Source organism: Mastigoproctus giganteus, chromosome 13, assembly GCF_048544385.1.
Source record: "Mastigoproctus giganteus isolate SK-2022 chromosome 13, ASM4854438v1, whole genome shotgun sequence".
Classification (NCBI taxonomy): Eukaryota; Metazoa; Arthropoda; class Arachnida; order Uropygi; family Thelyphonidae; genus Mastigoproctus; species Mastigoproctus giganteus.
In genome coordinates, this window is record NC_143587.1 from 125,067,557 (window position 1) to 125,092,768 (window position 25,212).

At 36.5% G+C, this 25,212-nt stretch overlaps 1 protein-coding gene across 1 annotated transcript in view; it reads left to right on the forward strand.

Annotated features, from left to right (window-relative positions):
- The window catches only part of ERp44 (Endoplasmic reticulum protein 44), a 229,172-nt gene that overhangs the window by 126,351 nt on the left and 77,609 nt on the right, over nucleotides 1-25,212 (forward strand). Inside the window, exon 10 of the mRNA XM_090387925.1 lies at nucleotides 17,695-17,836. Within this exon, the coding sequence (XP_090244051.1) occupies nucleotides 17,695-17,836 (142 nt within the window). The remainder of the gene's footprint in view (nucleotides 1-17,694; nucleotides 17,837-25,212) is intronic.

Below are 25,212 nucleotides of genomic sequence, written 5' to 3' on the forward strand. Positions count from 1 at the left end.
GCATCTGGAGACTATGTACCTGCAAGGTGATCTGACTGAGATGTATTAAGCTTTAAATGGGTTGAGCAGGCTCAGTTTTGATGAGATTCTTCCTCTTGCTCTGATTACGAATCTGAGGGGTATAAATTCAAATCGAGGAAAGACATTTATAGAATAGACGTGTGGAAATTTGCCTTTAGCCAGCAGGTAGTTGATTGCTGGAACAAACTTCCATCTGTTGTAGTAGTTGATAACTTAAATAAATCCAAGGAGGAACTGGACAAACGAAATTTTTCACAAACAGATGTGTGAAATGTCCCCCAAGGGCTGATGCTTCAAAAGTTTGCTTTCTTGCATCACATGCCTCGAATACTACTACTACTTTCCAGCATTCCTTCTATGAGAGGCTAGAAACATTTCAGCTGCCCCTCGTATTTATTTAATTTTTTTTATTGTATATTTCAATAAGCTGTTAATAACATTATTTTTATACTTAATTTTGCATTGTTATATCATCATCATCATCAGCCATTTTCAATCCACTGCAAGATGAAGGCCTCTCCAGCAACTTTCCAGATCCTTCTGTTTTGTGCAATGGCCATCCATTTACTACCCACAAACTCATGAATTTCATCTATCCATCTCTCGCCGTTGTCTTTCAGGTTTCTTCTAGCTCCTCTTGAGTACCATTCTGTTATTTTCTTAGTCCATCTGTTATCATGTCTTCGAGCTATGTGTCCTGCCCAAGACCATTTTAGTTCTTTAGTTTTGATAAGAATGTCCTTTACTTGAGTTTGCTGCCCAATCCATGTGTTTGCTGCCCAATCTCAGCTTCTCTTCCATTCTTTTGGTGAGTGCCCAAGTTTCACTTCCATAAGTCATGGTGGGGAGTATACATTGGTTCATTATTTTACGTTTCAGACAAACTGGGATATTGCTCTTCAGTATGTGACTATATTTCCTGAATGCTATCCATCCAAAATTTATTCTTCTCTTGACTTCCAGCCATTTATCATTATTACAGCTAATAACTTGTCCCGTATAAGTATATTAATTAATCCACCATTTCAATTACTGCTCCTTCAATGATTATATCCCTTTCTATGGCATACTTGTTCATCATTACTTTTGTTTTAGCCATATTCATCTTTAGTCCAAAATCCTTACTAACTGTGCATAACTAATTAAGATTTTCCTCTAATTCTTTGGGATCGTGGCTTAATAGCCACGATCCCAAAGAATTAGACCACAATATCACCTGCAAATCGTAAATGGTTTAGGTACTCTCCATTCACATTGACTCCTTTTTGCAACCAGTCTAATTTTCTGAAAGCTATTAAGGGCAACAGTAAACAGCTTTGGAGATATTGTCTCTCCTTGTCGAACTCCTTTCTCAATTTTAAATTTCCTGCTGTCTTTGTCTAGTCTAATAAAGGAGGTAGCGTTCTCATATATTTTCTTCAAAATCATAATATATGGGGTATCTATGCCTTGTCTTTCCAGTGCCCAAAACATTGCCTTATGCTGTATGGAGTCAAATACCTTTTCATAGTCCACAAATGCCAGGCATAATGGTGTTTTATATTCATTTGCTTTCTCCGTTGGCTGTGATATTATATGAAGGTGATCCATAGTTGAGAATCCTGTCCTAAAGCCAGCTTGCTCTTTCGGTTGATTCTCATCAAGTATTCTTTCTAATCTGTTGGTAATGACCCTTGTGAACAACTTGTAGATGTGGGATAATTGGAAATTTTAAACCTGATTGGTTTTATAATTTCCAATTTCTGATTTATCTCCTTTCTTATGCAGCAAAAACTATGATTGCATTATTCCACTGCTTAGGCGTCACGCATTTTCTAATGCACTTTGTGAAGAGCCTTGCCAGTTTTTGTGTTATGTCTCTTCCTCCCAATTTTAACAACTCTAAAGTAACTTTATCTTCCACCGGGGCTTTCTGATTCTTCATTTTCTTCAATGCATGTTTTACCTCATTAGGAAGAATATCGGGTACGTCGTATGTGTTGTTAATTTGTGATCCGTCTTCCCCACTGCTGGCAACATTCCCTCGCTCCTTGTATAATTCTCTATAGTAGTAGTCTGCTATTTGAATTATGCCTTCTCTGCTATTTATAAGTACACCATCGCTATTGTTCAGTTTCAGTGTTATTTATCTTTCTGTATTACTGCTCATATGGCTGATGATTTAAGTCCTTTGTTTTCCCTTAATGCTTGTTCTTCTTTTCTTGTGTTAAATCTTCTTATGTCCTCTCTGAGTCTCTTTCTAATGACTTTGCTTGCATAACTCAGTATACTCAATTTTCTCCTTCTCATTGTTTATCTTGCTCTTCATTTGTCGCCATCGGTTCATCATAACAGGTGTTTATTGACTAATTTTTTTCTTCTTTGGATTTATTTTTCCCTATAGGCTTCTTGGGCTTTATCACTTTCAGAAAGTTGTAATATTCCTCGTCGATATCTTGAGCAGTCCTGAGCAGTCTGCAGAAGCTCAAACTTGTTCTTAAGTTCCAGTACATACTGCTTTTTCTCCTCTTCTGTTATCTCAAAGACCTTTGTATTATTTACTCGAGTCAGTTTTTTCCTTTCCTACATCTATATCAAGTGTACATCTTACCATTCTGTGATCACTTCCAACATTTACCTTATTCAGGATGGTAACATCATTCACGATATACCTTCTGTTAGTGAGGATGAAGTCGATTTCATTAGTTGTTAATCCATTTGGACTCTTCCATGTCCACTTTCTGTTCACCCTTTTCTTGAAAAAAAGTGTTCATTACTGACAATCCTTGAGATTCTGCAAATTCCACAAGTCTTTCACCTCTTTCATTTCTTTCACCAATTCCAAAATTTCCTACAGTTCCCCTTTCTTCGCTGTTTTATCTTTTTCCAACCTTAGCATTGAAGTCCCCCATAATAATAGTGTAGTGGGTTTTCTGCTCGTCTAGACGACTCAGTTTCGGTGTACAACTTCTTCATCATGGCTCGATGTTGGTGCATAAATCATTATAACCTTTAGCTTGTACCTCTTAGAAATCTTGAGTATTATTCTTGACTCCCTTGGTGATGTACTTTTGAATTCCAAAATTTTGTTTTTTAAATCTTTAAGGACCAGAAACCCAACTCCACCTTCACTCCTTTCACTGTTTCCATTGGTGTACAGCAGATTTCCACATGATAAACTTATAAGCGATTCATTTCTTTTTCTTGTTTCGGCCAAACCAATGATATTCCAATTCACATTTTCTAATTCCTTTTCCAGCTCTAATATCCTGTCTTCACCGATGAGCGATCTTATGTTGTAATTGGCCAAGTTCGGTTTCCGTGCATGGCATCCTGGTCGTACCCAGAGATTCTTAGCACTCTGCTTCCACTGTGATCCTTTTGCTGCCGTAAGAGGGGGAGTGAAAGCCGCTGGGGACTGGGGGCCATTTGTTTCGCCGTGCTGTCATATGCTGGAGGGTTTGGTCTTTTCCGCTTCACGCTGACCAGACATCTTGAAGAGAACCACTCTACACATTTGTTGCCACCTAAGTGACGTAACAGGGCTTACCATCGAGAAGGTGGGCATGAGTGGATTTCAGGCCAACCAGACTTCTAAATCTTCTGTAATAGAAAGATATTGGATCGATCAATGTTTTAGACTGAGTGTCTGATAACAAACAGAATGCCTGTTCCCCTCTAAGCCCCCCTCTATTGTTATATAGGGGATAAATAAATTGCTAAATAGTATAACTTCGAATTAGTAAAATATTTTGTATAGAAAAAGCTTTTAATTCCAATAATTTTTCAAAGTATTAGATATAATATAGGATGCATTCACTTTTCATTAACCCTCCCTCGGTGAATCAAATGGTGCTCAACCCCCTAATGTCTCTTCAGTTGGAAATAGAACAATCACCTTGCCCTTCTAGACATCTCCATATATTAGAAAGTTGATTCCTTCAGGACAGCTGATGTAGACAAAATTTTGGATTTTTGTTCCATCCATTCCCAAAATGTTAAATTGAAGTGACTAGATCGTATGTATAGCTTAGCTTAATTTTCAGCACTCACCTCATAGTAATCCGCTTAGCTGGTGGAGAGTTTTACCACATACATAGTGGTTATAGGATTTTAATAACTTACAGGGATTATGGGTTTAAAACTAAGTTATGGGCTATAAAAAAATTAAGAAAGGAAAGTGCACCTTCCATTCTATGGTTGCCTAATTAAATTAAATTAAATGAAGAAAAAAATAGAAGCTAATAGTCGCGCACGAGCGACTTTCGAGATTCCTCGCCTTCAGTTAGTTATAGTGGGGGGGGGAAGAGATCGCGCTTGTGTTATATACAGGTTCGGTTCCCGAAATGCATTTCAGTGCACATGGAAACTTAATACGTGCTAAATTCCAAATGGGGGAGAAATTGGCGGGAATCTTTTTGTTTAATACGTTGAGTGATGTATGGCACTTAAACCATTCGATAACGAGGGCTTCGTTTTCAATGATTTTGTAGCTAGAATTTAATTTAACTACTGTGATGGCTGAATCGATGAGTGGGTTGTGATTTTGAGATTGGACGTGTTGTGTTAGTTCTGTACTTGCTGAATTAGTTTTGAAGCTATTAAAGCGGTAGTATGCACGCGTGTTGGAAATTTTTGATGTCCCGAATTTTGCTGTTGTACTGCCTATGTAACATGCTTGGCAATCTGATTGGCATCTGATCAAATATATAATGTTGTTGTAATCTTGTGTCTCGTACTCGTGTGTTGTCTTGTATGAATTGAATTTGGAACTTAATTTGTTATAAGATGTGAATATTAATTTGATATCTGTATTTTTAAAAATCTGTTGAAGTCTTCTATTGTTGATGATATGGGAGCGCGATAAGGGGTTTATGTATCTTGTTCTTGTTCACGTGGTTAATAATTTTGTTTGGATTATTAGTGTTATTATGAACTTTGGTGATGGTTTCTTTTATTAGTTGTGGTGGGTATTTTCTGTCGATGAATTTTTTGGTGGGGTATGGCAATTCTACAGATAGGTCTGTTTGTGTGTGGCTATATTTTACAGCGTTGTATATCTGGTTGTATAGAACTGCTTTTTTGATGTATAGAGGGTGGTGTGAGTGGTAATGTAAGAATTTACCTGTATGTATGTTTTTTCTGTATATTTTGGTGCCTAAAGATGTGTTTGTTTTGTATACAGTGAGGTTTAGAAAATTAATTTTATTATCGGTTTCTACTTCGAGGGTAAATTTGAGTCTTTCATGTGTTGTGTTAAAGGTGTTCAGTAAAGTATTGATGGTGGTTCTGTTGCCTATTAAGGGGACGTCATCTGCATATCTCATGTATAGTTTAATTCCTGGGGGAAAGGGTTGGAGAATTTTTTCTTCGATAGATGCGAGGTAGATCTCGGATAAAGGGGCAGAGATACCAAGGCCCGTGGGAAGGCCGAAATTTGTTCGTAGATGTTATTTTGGAATTTAAATTGTTTGGCGTCAAGTAACAGTGATGTGAGTTCTAAAATGTCATTGATATTTAAGTCGGTACGTTTTATTAATGTGTCTTTGATTAATAGTTCTTTAAGGGCCAGTAGCATGGATTCGATGTGCACGTTTGTGTATAGGGAGACGACGTCGAAGGACGCGAGAATATAGTTTTCAGATATGGTTATGGAAGTTATATATTCGTGTGCTTGTTTAGTATTGTAGACCCTGAACCGAGAAAATCTCATTAAAGGTGAAATAATTTTGACGAGGAATATGTGGATAGGTTAGCATAGGCGGACTGTTTATAGGAAACGATGGGTCTTAAAGGATAATCTTGTTTATGGAGTTTGACTATTCCAAAAATGTGTGGGAGAATGTTACTGCGTATGCCTATTTGCTGGAGGGTATGTAAATTAATTTGTTTGTTTGCTCTGAGTCTTCTTAGGATCCCATCAAGTTTATTTTTAAGCGTGTTAATGTTAAACGTGTTGCAAGCTCTGTATGTTGTTGAATCTGATAAGATGTGTAACATTTTCTTTATATGTGTGTTTTTGTCCATGATTGCCATGGTATCTCCTTTGTCTGCCTTTTGTATTATAATGTTCGGGGTTTTCATAAAGTCTCGTATGTGGGTTAATTGTTGTTGGGGAATGCTAGGTTTACTAGTTAATTGGGAGTTAAAAACAGCGTTAGTTTCATGTATGATTCGATATTTATCTGGGTGGTTATCAAGTTTGGTTTGTTTTTCTATCATGGTGTCTTTAACTGGGTAGTTGTTGCTGTTAATGGCAAAATTGAATCCGTATTCTAGACTGGCAAGTTCGTTAGGGGAAAATGTTTGTGTAGAGATGTTAACAACTGAGTTTGTGGGGGTTTTTTTGTGTCTCCTAGTGTCTCCTTTTTTTTTCTTCATTTCATTTAATTTAATTTAATTAGGCAACCATAGAATGGAAGGTGCACTTTCCTATCTTAAAAATTTTTTTTTATAGCCCATAACTTAGTTTTAAACCCATAATCCCTGTAAGTTATTAAAATCCTATAACCACTATGTATGTGGTAAAACTCTCCACCAGCTAAGCGGATTACTATGAGGTGAGTGCTGAAAATTAAGCTAAGCTATACATACGATCTAGTTATTACATTACAGCACATAAGGACTCCTTAAAAAATCAAGAGTAAATTGAAGTGATTGTGAAACTATTCAGAGAAATAAAATTAATTAGAAATTAAATTATAATTTATGAAAAAATCACAGATAAAAAAGAAATCAGTTTAAATTACTGATCAAAAAGAAATACTGAAAACTTAAAATAAAAAAATAAAAAATCTTAAAATGCTTATGGCTTGGCCAATTTTGAATATTTTTCTAATTGGTAAAATTCTAGACTTTAAATCAGTCATACCAGACCTGAGACATTATGGAAAGTAAAGCTATATAAAGTAGCATAATTGGTTGGACAGATTAATACCGTCAAATTAGCAAATAAACATTACTCTTGATCTGATTATCAGTAGTGATTCTTCATGCATTAAGAATCTGCAGATAAAGGAACCATTAGGTGGCAGTGATCACGATGTGCTGAAGTGGAATTTACTCAAAGAGGTAACTGCCATCAGGAATGTGTAAAGGGAAAGGTTTTTGCTTTCATAAAGGCAACTACGATGGTCTGAGACAGTATTTAAATTCTATACATTGGGACCAACTGATGGTGTTACCAACAGCAAATTCAAAATGAGAAGCATTCAAAGAATTTATCTTGGAAGCTACTAGGCTTTACATAACAACTAAGAAATATTGTTCAAGGTTTAGGCCTAAATGGATGTCAGATGAACTAATGAGACACATGGCAGAGAAGAAAAATGCATGGGATACATATAAATTAATTGGTGACATGGAAGCCTATGATAGATATAAGCTGGTCTGTAACCAAGTCACAAAGGAGATTAGAAATCCTTGGCAAAGGATGCAAAGAAAAACAGAAAAACGTTCTTTACCTATGTAAACTCTAGAAGGAAAGGGATGAATCAGATTGGTCCACTGGATATTGATGGTTGAATAGTTGAGGATTCTGCTAAGGTGGCTAACAAACTAAATGAGTATTTTGCATCTACATTCACTCATGAGCAGTTATTCAGGAAGGAGAATGCCAGAGGTGAAGTAAACTCTGGCAGTGAGCTACATGATGTTGTAATAACTGAGAGGAAAGTGGAGGAGAAATTGTTGAGGATAAACATAAAAAAGGCACCCAGTGTGGGTGGGATCTATCCATTTATATTAAAGGAGGCAGCAAAGGAAGTAAGCAAACCCCTAGCCATAATTATGAGAGCTTCTTTGGACTCGGGAGGTACCCATAGACTGGAGATGTGCAAATGTGACCCCAATTCACAAAGGAGGATCAAAGGCTGACACAAGTAATTATAGACCTGTGAGTTTAACTTCTGTTCCAGGAAAATTAATGGAGGCACTGGTTTAAAGAAGCACTGCAGGATCATCTAGACAAGACTTCAGTTATAGCTCGGACACAGCATGGTTTTGTTAAGGGAAAGTCTTGCCTGACCAATTTGATTGAATACTATGATGCAGTCACAAAAGAACTGGATGCAGGGAATAACTTTGATATTATATATTTGGATCTTAGAAAGGCTTTTGATACTATTGCACATGGAAGACAGCTGCACAAATTGGAACAGTGTGTCATTGGAGGCAAATTGCTGCTGTGGATAAAGGGGTGGCTGAGGGGGAGAAGACAGAGAGTGGTAATCAAGGGACACTGCTCATTGTGGACTAATGTTATTAGTGGAGTCCCTCAGGGTTTTCAGTGTTGGATCCATTGTTGTTTTCTGTATTTATAAATGATATTGATGATGGTATATCAAGCTTAATGTCCAAGTTTGCAGATGATACAAAGGTTGACAGGGTTGTTAAGGACTGACAGTATGCTGCTGAAACAGGATCTGTAAAGGTTGAGCAGATGGGCTGAGAGGTGTCAAATGAAGTTTAACATTGACAAATGTAAAGTACTACATATGGGAAACAGCAACCCGAGAGCAACGTATCAACTCTGTGGTACTACTCTGACAGTGGTAGAGAATGAAAAGGACCTGGGGATAATTGTGCAGGCAGATATGAAGTTCTCTGAGCAGTGCAGATGGGCTGCAAGAGTTGCTCATGGTGTCTTGTCAATGATATACAGGAATTTTTTGTAGCAGGTATAAGGAGGTGATTATTCCCTTGTATAAGGCAGTGGTCAGGCCACACCTTGAGTACTGTATACAGGTCTGGAGGCCTCATTTCAAGAAGAATGTAGAGCTGCTGGAACGAGTACAGAGAAGAGCAACAAGATTAGTGAATGGAACAAAGGGTTGCTCTTACAAAGAAAGGATTAAGTTTTGCAAATTACAGTGTCTGGAGACTAGGCACCTGCGAGGTGATCTGATAGAGGTGTATAAAACCTTGAATTGTTTGAGCATGCTCAATGCTGATGGGATCCTTCCTGTTGCTCAGAATAATCACCTGATAGGGTATAAATGCAAATTGAGGAAAGACAGATGTAGGATAGATGTGCGGAATGCTTTTAGCCAGCGGGTAGTTGTTGGTGGAACAGACTTCCATCCCTTGTTGGGGAAGTTGATAGCCTAAATAAATTTAAGGCTCAGCTGGACAGGTGTTTTGAACGAACGGAGGGGTGAAGTTGAAGGTTTTTTTTTTTTTTTTTTTTTCTGGCTGATGCTGCATAAGTTTGCTTTCTTGCATCATATGCCTCTACTAATACTAATGTTTTTTGAACCTGACATTAGAAACTACCTTATGGCTATACTTTGCTTTCCTGGTGTTCACTTCTTTCTCAACTATCCCACTTGCACAGAAAGCAGGGCGTTTTTATGTAATCAAGTTGTTGGCTGAGTAGTGGACCAATAATTTTAAAACATACTATCCAGCCATGATCCTTGTATGGAATTCCCCCCCCCAAAAGAAGTTTAACATTTTTGTAGTTTCTTTTGTGTGCTGAATGGACTACAGAAATGGATGCATACTTGTTTCTAATATATAGAACTCCTTTGAGGATTTTCATTGACAAGTCAGTAAATAGCGTCCACTCTGTTATTTGATAGAAAATTTCAAAATAGGCTCAATGATATTGCAGTATATCATTGAGCCCATCTTTGGGAAGATGGAGAAACCAGTTGTTTTTCACATTGTTTATGCCATGAAAAGACTGTTCCTGGGGCCAGCAGATTCTGTGATTTTGGTCTTGACCCTAAAAGTTCCACAGATACTTTGGGTAGATTTAAATCTCTCACAAAATCATGAAGTTCTCTTTATGTAAATGGCTGTTGTCCGGCGTTGCAAATTTCTTTGTTACAATAATTTATGATGCTCTAGATCACAAATGTCATACTTCGGATCTTATGGCATATGTTCATGAAAAACTGGTGGAGGTTGGTACTGGTAGTTCAGGTTCGTGTGTTACTTGCCTTACAGCTGAAGTAATGTTTTAGGGTACACAACGTGCTCTGCTTGTTGCTCACATTATAACTGCTATATTTAACAAAAATAGCAGTCATTAATATGAATCCGAGATTCCCTCCACATCATAGATATGACAAATGTTATGTTTCGTTTTACTACATTTCCACAATCTCAAGCCCTCTGCACACTTAATGGAGGGGCTCATATTTTATCTTGGTGAACTGATTTAATTCCAGATATGTGAGATATACGTTTTTTACAAATGATATTATATTCTGCCTTTGTTTTGTTTCTTAACTATTACTGCAAACATAACAAAATATATTTAGATTTTTCACACAACCATAAGCTGCCATTGTTAGACTCAGATTATGAAAATCACTTTAGAAAAAGATACTAGTTAACACAACTGTGCAGGTAGCTATATTAATCTACAAAAGTAAAAGAAACACTTTGTAGGTTTATATAGTTACCTGACTTGCAGGTCTGATGTCTAAACACATCAGAGTACATCAGTACCTGTACACATATCGTATCATGTATGCATGATATGTGCATTTAACCTGCTTGAAGTCCCCCCCCCCCGAACCCTTAATTTTTAACCCTAACTTGAAAATTGCCCCCTGAAATAAACTAATCATTTCCATAATTTCTACTCAATTTACGAAATTGAAACTCTTACTATACATAAAGAGAAGTATATTCTATGATCTCCTACCTTTAAATTGCTGCAAAAACTATTAATTCACTCAAAAACAGCAAAAATGTATGATCACGTATCATTTTATGAAATTATGACCGCAAAAAACTGTGGCCGCTCAATTTGATTATCTAATGCGTTACTGTATTCCTTTGAATTTGGCGTGGCGGCGCTGGCTGAAACGAATCAACACACATGGAGCTATAATTGACTGGTCGAGGTTATGTCATTAGCGTTACCTAGGTGATCCAAGGAGAAAATAAAAATCTAAGCAACTTTCTTGGAAAACAAACAGTTGCGCATCATTACCCTGAGGGGAGGGAGTTCATCTTTCCAGCCCAACCCTAGGGAAAGAGAGAAAGAAATAAAAATACTCTTTTGGTGGGGAGAAGGCCAGGAGATCGTCAAAGGTCCAGAGCTCCAACTTTCATCACAGATACTGAAGTTCTAATAAGTCTATTTCTTTATTGCATTCAGTTTCACAACAGATGCTTTAAAGTTCTAATAAGTCAGCTTCATCCCATGATGCGGAAGTACTAATAAGTCCGATTTTGGTCCGGTGCGCATTTGATTAAAAAAAAAAAATTTTTTTTTTAATTTGTTTTACTGTAATTGTTTTAGGGAACAATATTTTGCATTTTTACCTTCTAACAATATTTTGCATTATATCTGTTACAATGTTTTGCTGTGTTGTTTTATGTAATTGCTGTAGCCAACAATATCAGTGTGCACAATGTTTCATCACAGATGCTGAAGTTCTAATTAGTCAGCTTCATCCTAGGATGTGGAAGTTATAATAAGTGCGTTTTTGATTCGGTGCGCATTTCATAAAAAAATTTATTTAAGGTAAAAACCACTTTGCTTTACTGTAATTGTTTTTGGGAACAATATTTTGCTATAATCCCTATGGAAATATTAGCGAGTGAAGTGCATTATAAATTTCAAACATTGCTGTATAGCTTGTCCTTGAACGCAAATGACTGCGATTACTTTCCTATGAGAGACCACGTTTTTGCCTTATACAGATGTTTTATTGTGGATACTTCCTTCCAGTAAAATTATTAGTAGTAGTCCTTTATTGTGCCTAAATTAATTTGTTATAGTGGGGGGAAACAGTTTTTGCTCCTAATGTAGAACTTTCGAATTTTCCCAAAGTGGATTATCTGAACACAATGAAAATTAGGACAGTAAAAGAATTAAGTGGTGCCATTAGTGGGCAGCATTCCAACAAACAAATTTTCTGTACGAAATTTTTAGAAATCTTCAAGTACCGTGTTAATGGACTAGAAAGGAATAGCGAAAGCTTAAAAAGCGGTACTCACCTTGAAATTAATCTGCGATGGTTTACTTAGGAAGCGTGGTTAATGTTTAAGTTGAATTGTTGAATTGAAAATTAAAAGGGAGGGAAGTAGATAAAAGTTGACTGAGTTAAATAGGCGCAAGGAAATAGAAGTGTACACATCCAATCCTTGGTTGTCATCGAAATAAAGAGAAGAAGGAATGATTAAAAACTATGTAAGTGAATCCGATGAAGCCAATAGTCTTTACGAGGACTTTCGTTAGTTAGAGAACGTCTTCAGTTGGCAATGTGTGGGGAGAGAATGCGCGTGATATTTTAAGAATAAAAAATTATACTCTCGTGATGCCTTTTTTGACATGTGGGAACTTTAATCTCGAGAGGTTCCAAATTGGGGAAAGATTGAAGGGGAGTTTAGAATTTAGAATTTTGAGGTTAGAGTGGTGCTTGTACCATTCAATAACTAGGGCTTCATATTGGAGTATTCTGTAACTGGATTTTAGTTTAATGATTGAAATGGCAGAGTCGATGAGCGGGTTGTGGTTGTGAGTCTGGGCATGAGTTGTAAGTTCTGTGACAGATTGGTTGGACATGAGACTATGAAAATGGTAGTATGCACGGGTATTGGATGTTTTTGATGAGCCAAATTTAGTAGTGGTACTTCCGATATAACATGTGTTGCAGTTTGGTTGACAATTGATGAGGTATATAATATTATTAAGGTCGTTTGTAGGATATTTGTATGAGTCTTTATAGGTGCTGAAGAAGGATCCTAATTTGTTGTAGGTGGAAAAAACAAGGGAGATATCAGTGTTGTTAAATAGGCGTCGGAACTGTCTTGCTAGTTCATTGTGGTAAGGGAGGACTATGCGGATGTTTGTTTTATTTTTGTCTTTGGTTGGGGTGTTAGATTTAATTTTATTTTTAGCGTTAAGGATTGTATTTAAAAGGATTCTATTGGCTTCATCGGATTCACTTACATAGTTTTTAATCATTCCTTCTTCTCTTTATTTCGATGACAACCAAGGATTGGATGTGTACACTTCTATTTCCTTGCGCCTATTTAACTCAGTCAACTTTTATCTACTTCCCTCCCTTTTAATTTTCAATTCAACAATTCAACTTAAACATTAACCACGCTTCCTAAGTAAACCATCGCAGATTAATTTCAAGGTGAGTACCGCTTTTTAAGCTTTCGCTATTCCTTTCTAGTCCATTAACACGGTACTTGAAGATTTCTAAAAATTTCGTATTGTCAAATTTAATAAGATATTTTTAACGGTAATAACCGACACCTTATCTGCACCGCCCCTCCAATTTTAATTTTTTCACATTCTTTATTCTCTCTGATGCCTTTAGACATGTCTTATAATCATAAAAAAACTCAACTAACCAGTATACTCATCAAATATTTTTCCAATAAGTTACACACTGCCTTTTTACAAAAATGCCTCCACCACAATATCATCCCTAAATTTGCCCGCATTTTTCCTAAAAATAATTGCAAAAAATATCCCCATATCATACACCGCACATCTATTATGATCATCCGTGAAGAAATCAGGAAGAGATATAACAAAAAATATAGCCTTTTAAATAGTATACACCAACTCAGATTTTACCTTAAAAAAGAAATGACCCCTCATGCCTGGATCGAGTTCACCAACAAAAACAATATACGTATTAATGCTACCAACCAAGAAATAACACAAAGACATAATAAAAAATGGAATTCCCTTACGACTCGTTCCCCCACAAAAATCACCACTGTTAACCTCTCTTCCAAATCCTTTACACCCGCTGAACTTTCTGGCCTGGAATATGGCTTTAATTTTGCCATCAAAAATCAACATTACCCTATAAAAGACTGCATCGTTGAACTCCAGTCCAAACTCGAACATCATCCCGATAAATGGCGCCTAATGCACCAAACAAATAGTATTATTAATACCAAACTTTCTTCCTGCTCTAATATAAAAAAACAACAGCTTATGGATTTACACAAACTCAGTAAAAATTCTAACGTTATTATTCAAAAAGCTGATAAAGGTGATACGATCGTTATAATAGATAAAGACATCTACACCGAAAAATTAGAATCCATCTTAGCAGACCCAAACACATACATAAATGTTAATAACCATAACATCACAAGACTCAAAAATAAACTCGATATAATTCTCAGGAAACTCAGGCAAAATAAGGAAATCAACCTTTCCACACTACAGCAAATTGGAATTCGCAATAACATCCTCCCCCACATGTTTAGGATTATCAAGTTACACAAAGCTGACCACCCTTTAAGACCAATTGTATCATACAGCAATTCAGCTTTCGCTAATTTATCCTCCTTCCTGGTTAAAATCATAACCCCCCTTACTAAATTTTCCACATTCAAGATCAATAACACCAATCAAGCTTTTCAAAAAATTAATAATATCACAATATCCGATACAGACATCCTAGCTTCCTATGACGTTACTTCTCTTTACACGAATGTCCATATCCCATTTACTTTACAAGCCCTACGCAAATTCTTAGAAACAGACGATACCTTAACAAAACGTACCTCCCTTTCTATAGACCATATCCTTGAACTCACCACCCTTCTATTAGAAGCAAGATTTTTTAGATTCAACAAAAAAATCTTTCAACAAATATTTGGCTTACCAATGGGACTAGGGATTTCAGCCCCATTATCTGAAATCTACCTAGCCGCCATTGAAAGCCAAATTCTACACCCCTTTCCCCCTGAACTAAAACTATACATGCGCTATGCCGACGACATTCTTGTAATAGGCAACAGATCCATTATTGATAACCTCTTCATAAAACTTAACTCTGTACACGATAGACTTAAATTCACCCTTGAAATTGGACAAAATAATCAGATTAATTTCCTTAATCTTACTATCTATATAACAGGCACAAAATTAAATACGAAAATTTTCAGGAAAAATACAAACACCGGTAAATACTTACATTTTGCTTCTCATCACCCTCTAAACACTAAAAAGGCAGTCTTATATAACCAAATTCACAATGCACTAAAGTACAGTTCCTTACCCACTGACCTTCACAATGAAATACAGTATATCACCGACAAATTTATATCCAGAGGTTACCCCCACCAACTTATTTTAAATACAATCCTTAACGCTAAAAATAAAATTAAATCTAACACCCCAACCAAAGACAAAAATAAAACAAACATCCGCATAGTCCTCCCTTACCACAATGAACTAGCAGGACAGTTCCGACGCCTATTTAACAACACTGATATCTCCCTTGTTTTTTCCACCTACAACAAATTAGGATCCTTCTTCAGCACCTATAAAGACTCATACAAATATCCTACAAACGACCTTAATAATATTATATACCTCATCAATTGTCAACCAAACTGCAACACATGTTATATCGGAAGTACCACTACTAAATTTGGCTCATCAAAAACATCCAATACCCGTGCATACTACCATTTTCATAGTCTCATGTCCAACCAATCTGTCACAGAACTTACAACTCATGCCCAGACTCACAACCACAACCCGCTCATCGACTCTGCCATTTCAATCATTAAACTAAAATCCAGTTACAGAATACTCCAATATGAAGCCCTAGTTATTGAATGGTACAAGCACCACTCTAACCTCAAAATTCTAAATTCTAAACTCCCCTTCAATCTTTCCCCAATTTGGAACCTCTCGAGATTAAAGTTCCCACATGTCAAAAAAGGCATCACGAGAGTATAATTTTTTATTCTTAAAATATCACGCGCGTTCTCTCCCCACACATTGCCAACTGAAGACGTTCTCTAACTAACGAAAGTCCTCGTAAAGACTATTGGCTTCATCGGATTCACTTACATAGTTTTTAATCATTCCTTCTTCTCTTTATTTCGATGACAACCAAGGATTGGATGTGTACACTTCTATTTCCTTGCGCCTATTTAACTCAGTCAACTTTTATCTACTTCCCTCCCTTTTAATTTTCAATTCAACAATTCAACTTAAACATTAACCACGCTTCCTAAGTAAACCATCGCAGATTAATTTCAAGGTGAGTACCGCTTTTTAAGCTTTCGCTATTCCTTTCTAACAAATTTTCTGTTTATTATACTCCGGGATGACCACATGGTCAGAGGATATCCCAATATACAGAGACAGAATGCAAGAAACTGCACTGCATTTCAGTCACCGGCTTGATTGTGTGAAATTGCACATCTGCCAAAAACCACAGTAAAACAAAAGAAGTGATAGGGAGAAAATCTATTTTTCAGAGGGGATTACCTTTTTATTGCAGCTCAGAACAGCATGTAACCATGGATGGTGAATTTATTCAGCTTGTGTACTAAAACAGAATTTCTCCCTTTGGGATAACATCAAATGCATACCAAGGAAATATTTTCTAACAATGGTTTGTTTTTGAGCAGCCTGTTAGCTGTAATCCATTAGCTTTGTATTGTTTGGAAATATTGCAGTTTTGTGAGCAATACACATTTCAAAAAACAATCCGTTTTTCATGGAGGATGATTTTTTTCCCTTCTTTTACGCACAAGTTTTCAAAGTTTATAATGCAGCTATAGATAGAAATATTTTCTTCAAATTTCGTTAGACGATCAAATATACATCCAGGAAACTGCTGTTCCGATATTGTTCCTTGAAAACAATTACAATAGAGCAAACTTTTTTTTTTTTTATATCAAATGCGCATTGCAGTGTTATCAGTTTTTTCCCATATCCAGTGTTGTTTCCAATAGATGAATTTCCTTGATTTTCTGTTAGTAGATGCAATACACATTGAAGAAAGGAAATACAATCTTTTCTCCTTTCAGAAACATTTGTCGCTTTATTGCTTCTAATTTCAACTAACAGTAGCTTGCGTTTGTCCCTTTTTTTTTTTTTTTTTTTTTGCCTTCTCGATATAGCTGTACTGAAAACTGACGCAATGGCAGAGTCAACAGTTCTCATGCTTCACTCTTCATAAACTCTGTAAACAGAAAGGTACACTCTCTCAATGTCAACAAACGAATCAAGTATCGTGTTTCATAAGCCCTAGGCTAGTTAGGATGGGGGGGTAGAAAAATAACCAAAAAAGGCTTAAAAATGCATACTTGATGTCATATTTTTTGTCGTTTGCGTGAAATTGAATAGAAATTTTTGAAAATTGAAGTGGGAAAATTTAAGAAAACAGTTGTGGCTTCACCTATAGCGAGTTTCAGCTCTCTTGTTAGAATAAAAATTATAGAATTTATTTGTTGAACCCACTTGGGGTATGTACACTCTCCAGTGGATCTAAATATGGTTAAATAGCTGTATGTGATGGGTAAAAGTGGTTTGGATATTTAGAATTGGTATTAAAAGTGCACCCAGAAACACCATGAAATTTTGAAATGTCAAAATCTGTGCAAACCAGTGTAATCAGTTAGAAAAATTCTAGATATGTTAATGTTTCAAAATAGGCTGTACTAGTAAACAGTTCTGTATCTTAATATAAAATGTTTGCCAACAAAATTAATTTAAAGGCCAAATTCTGAATTTATTAATTGCTTCTGATTAAAAAAAAAAATTGGGATCTGTTTTCTGAAAGTGAAAGGTTGGTAGTTACAACAGCATGAGATTTTGAAAAATGTGTATCATTTATTGGGATTAAGTATTCATTTCATCTTAAGTTTTTGTGTTATCTAAAAATAATGCTTATTAGAAATTAGTATTAAATATATAAATGAATGTCATGATTTTTTGATTTCTTTTAGGTAATATTAATTTCCTTGTAGCAGATGGAGTAAAGTTTTCTCATCCTCTTCATCATTTGGGAAAGGGTGAAAAAGATTTGCCACTTATTGCTATCGATAGCTTTCGCCACATGTATTTGTTTCCAAAATTCAAAGACATCAGGTTAGTCATATGGCTTTTGGCAAAGCAACTGGCAAATAAAGTTTGATAAAATCTTAAAATTTATTTATTGTGTAGAAAACATAATTAAAAAAATTCTCTTATTACCTAAGTGATAACTATAGGGGACAGTAGCAAATTTAAAATATAGGACAGTAGGATACTGACAGTAGGAAATTTAAAATCAAGAAAGGAGTTCGACAAGGAGACACAATATCTCCAAAGCTGTTTACTGCTGCCCTTGAGGAAGCTTTCAGAATAGACTGGTCGCAGAAAGGAGTCAATGTGAATGGAGAGTACCTAAACCATTTACGATTTGCAGATGACATTGTGGTCATAAGCCACGATCCCAAAGAATTAGAGGAAAATCTTAATCAGTTATGCACAGTTAATAAGGATTTTGGACTAAAGATGAATATGGCTAAAACAAAAGTAATGGTGAACAAGTATGCCACAGAAAGGGATATAATCATTGAAGGAGCAGTAATTGAAAAGTAGATTGATATACTTATCTGGGACAAGTTATTAGCTGTAATAATGATAAATGGCTGTAAGTCAAGAAAATAATAAATTTTGGATGGATAGCATTCAGGAAATATAGTCACATACTGAAGAGCAATATCCCAGTTTGTCTGAAACGTAAAATAATGAACCAATTTATACTCCCCACCATAACTTATGGAAGTGAAACTTGGCCACTCACCAAAAGAATGGAAGAGAAGCTGAGAACTACATAGTGAAGAATGAAATGAATTATATTGTGAATCAGACTGTTAGATAAGAAGAGAAACACATGGATTGGGCAGCAAACATGGATTGGGCACAAAATTGGGCAGTAAAGAACATTCTTATCAAAACTAAAGAACTAAAATGGCCTTGGGCAGGATGGACTAAGAAAATAACAGAATGGTACCCAAGAGGAGCTAGAAGAAAATCTGGAAGACAACGGTGGAGATGGATAGATGAAATTCATGAGTTTGTGGGTAGTAAATGGATGGCCATTGCACAAAACAGAAGGAACTGGAAAGTTGCTGTAGAGGCCTTCATCCTGCAGTGGATTGAAAGTGGCTGATGATGATGATGAAATATAGGGGAGTGTTAAAATGTGTTTTCCATGAGGCATGTGTGGACTGAAATTAGGGCTATTTGAAAGTAGATAGCTGCACTCCACATAAGGAAATATTAAATTCCATAATAGCTTATAGCCTCAAAATAGCTGTAGATAACTGTATCAGCTTTAGCATTAGTAGAGGCATATGATGCAAGAAAGCAAGCTTATGCATCATCAGCCAAAAAAAACAAAACAAAAAAACCCTCCCATTTCACCCCTCCATTCGTTCCAAATGCCTGTCCAGCTTAGCCTTAAATTTATTTAGGCTATCAACTTCCACAATAAAAGATGGAAGTCTGTTCCACCAATCAACTACCCACTGGCTAAAGGCAAATTTCCACACATCTATTCTACAACTGTTTCTCCTCAATTTGAATTTGTACTCCATCAGGTTCTTAATCTGAGCAAGAGGAAGAATCCCATCAGCATTCAGCTTGCTGAAGCCATTCAAGGCCTTATACACCTCAATCAGATCACCTTGCAGGTGCCTACTCTCCAGGTGCTGCAGTTTGCAGAACTTAAGCCTTTCTTGGTAAGAGCACCTATTTCTTCCCCTCACCAATCTTGTTGCCATTCTTTGTACTCTTTCTAGCAACTCTACATCCTTCCTAAAATGAGGCCTCCAGACCTGTACACAGTACTCTAGGTGTGGCCTGACCATTGCCTTGTATAACAGGATAATCACCTCCCTGTCCCTGCTAGCAAAATTCCTATATGTCATTGACATGACCTGCCCTGGCAGCCTGTCTGCACTGCTCAGCGAACTTCATATTCAACTGCACAATTACTCCCAGGTCTTTTTCACTTTCCACTTCCCTGACTGTACTATTACACAGTTGGTACATTTCTCTTCGGTTATTGCTAACCATATGCAGTACTCTGCATTTGTCAATGTTAAACTTCAGTTGCCACTTCTTAGCCCATTTGCCCAAACTATCTAGATCCAGTTGGAGTAGCATACTGTCTTTACTAACATTAACAACCCTGCCAACCTTTGCATCATCTGCAATTAGCATTAGCATTAGTAGAGGCATATGATGCAAGAAAGCAAGCTTATGCAGCATCAGCCACAAAAAAAAAAAAAAAAAAAAAAAACTTCCACTTAACCCCTCCGTTCGTTCGAAATACCTGTCCAGCTGAACCTTAAATTTATTTAGGCTATCAACTTCCGCAACAAGGGATGGAAGTGTGTTCCACCAACCAACTACCCATTGGCTAAAGGCAGATTTCCGCACATCTATCCTACATCTGTCTTTCCTCAATTTGAATTTATGCCCTCTCAGGTGATTATTCTGAGCAAGAGGAAGAATCCCATTAGCATTGAGCATGCTCAAACAATTCAAGGTTTTATACACCTCTATCAGATCACCTCGCAGGTGCCTAGTCTCCAGACACTGTAATTTGCAAAACTTAATCCTTTCTTTGTAAGAGCAACCCTTTGTTCCATTCACTAATCTTGTTCCCTTCTCTGTACTCGTTCCAGCAGCTCTACATCCTTCTTGAAATGAAGCCTCCAGACCTGTATACAGTACTCAAGGTGTGGCCTAACCATTGCCTTATACAAGGGAATAATCACCTCCTTATCCCTGCTAGAAAAATTCCTGTATATATCATTGACAAGACACCATGAGCTACTCTTGCAGCCCATCTGCACTGCTCAGAGAACTTCATATCTGCCTGCACAATTATCCCCAGGTCCTTTTCATTCTCTACCACTGTCAGTGTAGTACCACAGAGTTGATACGTTGCTCTCGGGTTGCTGTTTCCCATATGTAGTACTTTACATTTGTCAATGTTTAACTTCATTTGCCACCTCTCAGCCCATCTGCTCAACCTTTCCAGATCCTGTTGCAGCAGCATAGCGTCAGTAGTGTCCTTAACAACCCTGCCAACCTTTGTATCGTCTGCAAACTTGGACATTAAGCTTGATATACCATCATCAATATTATTTATAAATACAGAAAACAGTAACGGACCCAACACTGAACCCTGAGGGACTCCACTAATAACATTAGTCCACGATGAGCAGTGTCCATTGATTACCACTCTCTGTCTTCTCCCTCTCAACCACCCCTTTATCCATAACAGCAATTTGCCTCCAATGCCACACTGCTCCAATTTGTGCAGCAGTCTTCCATGTGCAACAGTATCAAAAGCCTTTCTAAGATCCAAGTATATAATATCAAAGTTATTCCCTGCATCATAGTATCCAATCAAATTGGTCAGGCATGACTTCCCTTTAACAAAACCATGCTGTGTCCGAGCTATAACTGAAGTCTTGTTTGGATGATCCTGCAGTGCTTCTTTAACCAGTGCCTACATTAATTTTCCTGGAACAAAAGTTAAACTCATAGGTCTATAATTACTTGTGTCAGCCTTTGATCCTCCTTGGTGAATTGGGGTCACATTTGCACATCTCCAGTCTATGGGTACCTCCCCTGAGTCCAAGGAAGCTGTCATAATTATGGCTAAGGGTTTGCTTACTTCCTTTGCTGGCTCCTTTAATATAACTGGATAGATCCCATCCACCCCAGGTGCCTTTCTTGTGTTTATCTTCAACAATTTCTCCTCCACTTTACTCTCAGTTATTACAAGATTATCTAGCTTACTGCCAGAGTTGAATACAACTCTGGCATTCCCCTCGTTGAATAACTCCTCATGTGTGAATGTTGATGCAAAATATTCATTTGGTTTGTTAGCTACCTGAGCAGGATCATCAACAGTTGAACCACCAATATCAAGTGGACCAATCTGATTCATCCCCTTCCTTCTAGAGTTTACATAAGTAAAGAACTCTTTGCATCCTTTGCCAAAGATTTCTCATAATCTGCCTTTGCCTGCCTAACCTCCTTTGTGACTTGGTTACAGACCAGCTTATATCTATCATAGGCTTCTGTGTCACGTATTAATTTATATGTATTGCGTGCAATGCAGATGTATCATCTGTATTGAGGCTTTCCTTAGTAGTATGAAGAGAGGATTCAAGAATAATATCTACTCTAGAAACTATGACATTAGAAAACAAAACAAGTTACGCAAAACATATATTTACAAATTTTTAAATCGAAAACATGCACACACATCTTTGAAGAAAAGTTGTATATAATTCATTTTAAAGCATTCATTTTGGAATTGTAATACACACTGTACATATTTTTATATTTTTATTTTTAAACTGTTATGGAATTAAATATTTCTCTGCATTGCTGCTGAGAATGATACAAAGCCCTGAAAGCAAGAGATGCAGAGAAATATTTAATTCCATAGTGCATGTTCACACACAGGAATTTGTTTTTTGGCCAGAAACTGGCAAACAGAGAGTGCCATATAGATTATAGTGTAAATTGTGATGACTGAATCTTTGGGCTTAGTGCAGAGGATGGTATGACTGAGGCCATCTGATATTTCTCAAAAACAAAGGCAAAGATTGATCACCAGGAAACAGGCAAATTCTTGGAATAAAACAGAAGTAATTCCTATTATAATCCTACAAACATCTGTCTTCAAGAAATAAATTTAACCACAAAAGCAAATGCCACAGCAAAAAGCTGTAATGCATGTAGTACAAATTGCTATCACTTGCAGGAAACTTATCACAAATCCATCTACAGATATCCTTTGAAAGCAGTTTCAGTTTGTATCATGATTCATAGTGTTAACATTAGCCTTGCTACACCTTTGAATCATAGTGTATATGAGAACCCAGAAGATTATCATATATATGATCACATACACCGAGCAGCTGCCACCTCCTTTCTGCATTTTGGGAGATGTACAGGGTATTAAATAATGAGACTGTTGCAATAAAATAAATATAATGAAATATTTCGTACCTTACAAGTTATCTCCTTCAAAATTATTGCCTTGGGCATTCTGTAAGCCCTTTTAGCACTTCGGTCATTTTTTTCTGAATGTCTTCAATGGACTGAAAATGAATTCCTTTAAGTACATTACATTTTTTGGGTATTTTGTTTTTTGGCCAGAAACTAGCAAACAGAAAGTGTGTTGTTTGTGCTGGAACATTGTCTTTGTGGAGTATCCATCCATCATTTAGACTTGCACACTGTTCCATATCTTTCTTCCAAGTACAGAAACATTTTTGGAGGTCATTTTATAGAGAAAAAAAAGTCACAAGGGGCTAGGCCTGGAAAGTAGGGTGCATATTCACACACCAGAATTTCTGGAAGCCCTTTTAACACTAGTCATTATTTATTATTGTTTTATTTTTTTGTCTTCAGTGGACTGAAAAGTACACACTTTCCACTTTAGGGAAGGAAAAAAAGTCATAAAGGGCAAGGTCTGGCAAGGAGAGTGCATGTTCACACACAGGAATTTGTTTTTTGGCCAGAAACTGGCAAACAGAGAGTGCCTTTGTGTGTTGGAGCATTGTCTTAAATGGAGCATCCAAAACCATCCTTCCACAGTTAAGGTCTCTTCCTCTCAATTTTTTAATGCAGCCTCATCAGAACTTCAGTGTAATATGTTTGATTAACAGTCTGATTTGGTGGGATGTAATAATTCCATAAATATCGATGAAAATAAAGCTTGATTTTCAATTTTGATTTTGACATTCTTGATTTATTTTAAAGTTAAATTTTCTTTTTTTTTTTTTTTTTTTTAAATCTGGGGATTGTTTTGTCTTCCATTGCCTTAACTGTTTTAGTTTTTGGGTTGTACTGGACAGCTAACTTTCGTCACAACTAATTACAGTACTCGAAGTCTGGTTTTCAGTTTTTTTTTTCAAAACATCTTCACGAACTTGTCTTCTCATTTGTTGATCTTCATTCAGAATTTTTGAGACCATCTTGACACACACTTTTCTCATGTCCAAACACATGAGCTCTTGACATACAGTAGTATTGTCCCCATAAAATTGGCATAACAACTCATAACTTTCAGTTTTGTTAAAAATTTGTATGTGATTCATTATTCAGTTCTTTTGTCTGTCATTTTTCGGAAAACTTAAAAAACACAAGGCAATAAAAACCTGTCTCACCCCAAAGAAAATGAGTTTGTTGGAATGTGACTTGGCAGACAACTAGGGTAAGGTTCAAGGTCAATTGCTCTGCCTTTGTTTCAGAGGTGGTGTGCTTGGTACGTATTGGGTGTTCTAGCAGCCTTATTATTTAATAGCCACACCTCATAGATAGTTACTGTGCCCCCTGCTGGCATCCAATCATATAGATGCACGACTCTGCTACTTAAAAAACTGTTAGGCTTAATTTCACATGCCTAGTTGATGGCACTCATACTTACATTTCTCTGCAGGCACTTGCTCACTAGTTCTGTAACCCACTTAACAGTAATTGTTTTTTTATGTGATTTTTAAAATCTGATTGTTTCATTTCGTGATATGGGGATAAAATTCCGAAATTCCAAAGAGCTAACTGGATATAATAGCTTTGTTGGCTGTGTTAATAAGCAACTTTGTCACTTTCAGTCTAGAAACATTGCTGTAGCATATGCAAATGCAGATACTGGTGCAGCTACTAATGGCAGCAGAAGCTGCCATTAGTAGCTGCATTTCCACAAATATCCATGAAACACCTTAAGCACTGGTGGAATGATGAATGCAGCACAGCAAAAAAAAAAAAAAAAAAAAGGCCTGGAAATAGTTTTACAAGTATCCACCACTATGTTATTCCACATACAAGCAAAAAAGATCGTGAGGCAGGGATGCAATCTGATAAACCTAAAAAATTCCTCTAATTTCTGGGGGGAATGTTATTTTAATTCTGCATTCTGCTTGGTATGATACCAATGCCTGATCTGTTAGTAATATACTGCAATACTTGTTAAATTTAATTTTTAATTTTTTTTAGTTTATTTTCAAAAAAACAAAAACTATTAAAATAAATAAATAAAATAAATTTTCTTTTTATACTCCGGGACGACCAAACTGTCAGAGGAGTTCACAAAATAGACAGAATACAAGAAACAGCACCGTATTCAGCAGTCACTGGCTTGAACCCCGGTCACTCAAGGCACGTATACTTATGCACCCACACACCTGACCCCTAGGCTACGGAAGCCTACTTTTTTATTAGCCTCTTCCAGTTTCAAGTTTTTGAAATTAGGTGCCTGAAAGTTTAGCATTATGCTGCATGTTTACTTCCACTAAGAATATGTTGTACATTCTGGTATATAAGCTGACTTCTGTTTTTCTCCCTCTGAAAATTCAAGCTTAATCATATATTTGCTGTATAAACCAGCCTCTGCTTTTTAGAGTAATCTTTTTTCATTTCAAGCAGTTATAATTAAAAAGTGC